Source organism: Pinus tabuliformis, chromosome J (assembly GCF_031772625.1).
Source record: "Pinus tabuliformis cultivar Carrire ecotype Pingquan chromosome J, CPIR1, whole genome shotgun sequence".
In the NCBI taxonomy this organism is placed as follows: Eukaryota; Viridiplantae; Streptophyta; class Pinopsida; order Pinales; family Pinaceae; genus Pinus; species Pinus tabuliformis.
Window position 1 is genome coordinate 1211555720 of NC_142295.1, and position 3975 is coordinate 1211559694.

Below are 3975 nucleotides of genomic sequence, written 5' to 3' on the forward strand. Positions count from 1 at the left end.
TCTATCTCCGGGCACCCTGCATATTCTCTCCACTTATACGCCTCACTCGCTTTCATTTGACCCTCACCCGCCCCTCTCAACATTCCTCACCGCGCCCCCGGTGGATACCCCTGTATCTGCCTCAACAAACCCTCCTGTCTCAGGTCCTCGGCCTTCAGGCTATTTCGAGACCCCAGCGGTGAATGTAAAACCTGCTAAATATATCTCCCCTGAAGGCATCCCAAACCCTTTGGTGGACCATCCATCGGCTCCTCGCACCAAAAAAAGGAAGACTAAGTGCATAAAGGCGACCACAAAAGACATTACTATCAGATTTGGCGAGACCTCAGCCATAGGGGAAGCTGCGGTCATGGCGCGCACTGTGCTGGTTGGACATGTGTGAGGCCGAGCATACTCGGCCAACAGGCTGACACAATGGGTCAAGGAGATTTGGGGTGCACTATTGAAAGAATTGCCGGAAGTTCACGTCCTGCCCCGAGGGTGGTTTTCATTACATTTTGCAAAGGAAGTTTACACGGATCTGGTACTTGCCAAGTACTGGCACATTGAGATGGCTCTGGTCCTTCTCAAACGGTGGAGCCCGTTATTCGACCCGGAGCGTGAGCAAATTGGGGCTGGACCTCTGTGGGTGAGATTGCCAGGGCTCCCATTACAGTACTGGAGCGAGGATGTTCTTATCAGAATTGGGAACGCCCTAGGAACATATTTGGACCACGATCGCACATTTGTTGAATCGAAGAACCGAACTGGTCCATTTGGATACCCGTGAAGGACTGGAGGAAAAGATAACTCTACAGTGGGGGAAATACAGTAGGATACAGATCTTGGATTATGAAGGGGTTCCGTTTCGCTGCAGACGGTGTCATAAGGTGGGACATCTCTACAAAGAGTGCCCACTTAACAGAAAATCAGAGGACTCCCCCAAGGTTACTCCTATTCCATCCAGGGGCAACTCACCGGTGATCTCTCGTCCTCCCTCGGGTCCTACATCAGCGGCACTATCTACTCCTCACAAGACAGGGACGATGGGGCATGGAACATCTTCGCCGCCAATGACCAGAGCTCGTGCTGCCGCTGAAGCTGCACAAGTCTCGGGTATTTCTCTGAACCCTTCCTCCACATCATTTGATAATAGCTCATCTGTTGTTGTCTCATCGGCTCAGATTTCCATGGCTCACTGTAACATGTCGACCCCTCCTCTAATCGCCTCCTCTGCCCCATCTCTGCTTTCTCCCTCTACATCCTCCATCTCGCCGACATCCTCTGGGGTCTCCATTACTCACCAATACTTCCTCCGTTCTCGATCCCAATCCAAGGATATTCCGATTCAACTGGCCGGATTAGGGCTATCTTTACCAGGCTCTGGTCCTCTGACTTCCAGAGGGAGGAAGTCTGATCTATCCAAAGCCATTTTGCGAGCTGGGGCGGAGGTAGCCTCCGGCCGTCAATCCACTCTCGACGGGGTCCTTAGAGCAAATTATACCCCGAGAAGCGTTCCCCCATGAAATGCCTGTCTTTCAATTGCAGAGGCATGGCTAGTGCCTCCAAGAAACTAGCCTTGCAGAGACTCTTTGAAGTTGAGCTGACTGACATTATTTTGCTTCAAGAAACCCTCGGTCCGGCCGAGTACATTACCCGTTCTCTGCAATCTCTGGTCCCGCGCTGGAACTTTGTGGCTCTAGATGCTGTTGGGAGATCGGGGGGGTTGGCTATTGGATACAACCCTAGGTCCATTAGGGTTGATGCATCTTGGGGGGGTTCGGGATTCATGGGCATTGATGTTTTCTCTGCTGAACTCAGTAAAACCCTTCGGATCGTGAATGTTTATGGACCCTGTCAACAGAGAGAACACTTCTGGCACCATCTCCTAAATCTCTCGTTACTGGCCCCGAATCACATCATCATCGGAGGGGACCTAAATTTCTCCTTGGGTTTCAGTGAATCCTGGGGGTCTTCGGCTCAGGTAGATGCTATAACAGGGCACATGACAAATCTTCTGGATCAGACCAATTTTATTGATGTCCCCATGCACAAACCACTTCCCACTTGGAGAAACAGGAGAGTGGGTGATGCTGCTTTGGCCCGAAGACTTGACAGATTTTTGATGAAGGGTCCGCTTATTCAACAACTCCATCATTACAAGCAATGGGTAGGTTCAGGGGGTATTTCGGATCACTCCCCTATATATTTGGAAATCCTAGGTCCTCACCATAAGCCGAAAGCTCCCTTTAAATTCAACCACATATGGTTGCAGGACCCTGATTTCATTAAATTGGTATCTGACTTCTGGAATGCAAACCCCATCAACAGAGAGGAATCATTGGCAAAAGGGTTCTGCAATAACCTATCCAAGCTGAAACACATTTCTATCAATTGGGCTAAGGATAAGCAAAGTAGGGAAAATGCACAGCTCACCCACATTGAAGTTGAACTGAGCTCCTTATTGGACGATCGAAGTTTGGGTTTCATCTCAGGGGATGATAAGGCGCGCTTGATCGAGTTGGAAAATCAAAAGGCCCATATACTCAAAGAGAGGGAGGAATCTCAAAGGCTGAGAAGCAGAGCCATTTGGCTGAAAGCTGGTGATGACAATACTAGATTTTTTCAAAATTATGCAAAGGGACGAAAGGTTGCAAATACCATCTGGAATCTCCCTCTTCCTGAGGGAGGCCTAGCTGACTCATTCAACAAGCTCTCCCGGCTAGGTACTTCGCACTTCAGGAACCTATACAGGAGCCCTCCCGACACAAATCTGGTTGAGATCATAAATGTGGCAAATCATTTCCCTAGATTTGTCAATGAGGAAGATGCAGAAGAGCTCTTTGCACCAGTTACCACTGGGGAACTGGAAGGCACATTAAAATGGTTCAAAAAGGATAAGAGCCCAGGCCCGGATGGCTGGACCATTGAGTTCTATCTTGCTTTCTATGAGTTACTGGGGCCAGACCTACTGAAGGTAGTGGAGGAAAGCAGAACTACTGGATCCCTATATCATGCCATCAACACTACATTTATTGCCCTCATCCCAAAGTCTGATTCCCCATCCTCTTTCGACGATTACAGACCCATATCTTTGTGCAACTGTCTCTACAAGATCATCTCCAAGATTATTGCCAATCGCCTCAGACCCATTCTCTCTAGAAATATTGCTCCTCAACAATTTGCTTTTCTTGAAGATAGACAGATTCATGAAGCCATAGGATCGGCGCAAGAAGCTCTTCACTCTATCTGGTCCAAACATCTCAAAAGTATCATCCTCAAGATCGACCTGTCTAAAGCTTTCGACCGAGTCAGCTGGCTCTACATCAAGATGCTTCTCATCCATCTGGGTCTCCCTCATAATTTCATCACTTGGATCATGGCCTGCATTACCACCCCCACTTTCAGCGTCCTTATAAATGGTTCGGCTTCCCATTTCTTCCACTCTGAAAGGGGGCTCAGGCAGGGTTGTCCCTTATCCCCCCTTCTCTTCCTTATTGTCATGGAAGGTCTAAGTCGATTAATTGCATCAGCCAAGCGGGAAGGAACCCTTTGTGGCCTCAAGATCTCGGATGACTGCTATCTTACACATCTATTATTTGTGGATGACGTACTTATCCTGCTGGATGGCAACATCCGGGATTCCCTTTCTTTCTCTAGGATCCTTCACCTTTTCTCGTCAGCCACTGGGATGCTTGTCAACCATCCCAAATCCACTATCACCTTTGCTCGTACATCAGTCCATGAATCTCAATATGCTCACCAGGTATTCCCATACAGTATCCACCCACTGGACAGAGGACTCAAATATCTGGGTTTTTGGTTAAAACCCACCTGTCAGAAGATAGCAGATTGGGTTTGGCTCGTCACAAAATTGGAGAAAAGGCTAACCTGCTGGAGCCACAGATACTTATCCAGGGCGGGAAGGTTGGTTCTTATCAAATCGGTCCTGGAAGCCACCCCAGTTTTCTGGATGGCACTTGCTTGGATACCCAG

The 3975-nt window shown here is 48.7% G+C and overlaps 1 protein-coding gene across 1 annotated transcript; it reads left to right on the forward strand.

Moving 5' to 3' along the window:
- The first annotated feature begins 1531 nt into the window (after positions 1-1531).
- Positions 1532-2861, forward strand: LOC149231496 (uncharacterized). The gene is made up of 2 exons (XM_089381653.1): positions 1532-2705; positions 2791-2861. The coding sequence occupies exons 1-2, from the start codon at positions 1532-1534 to the stop codon at positions 2859-2861; spliced, it is 1245 nt and encodes a 414-aa protein (XP_089237779.1).
- Positions 2862-3975: the final 1114 nt, after the last annotated feature.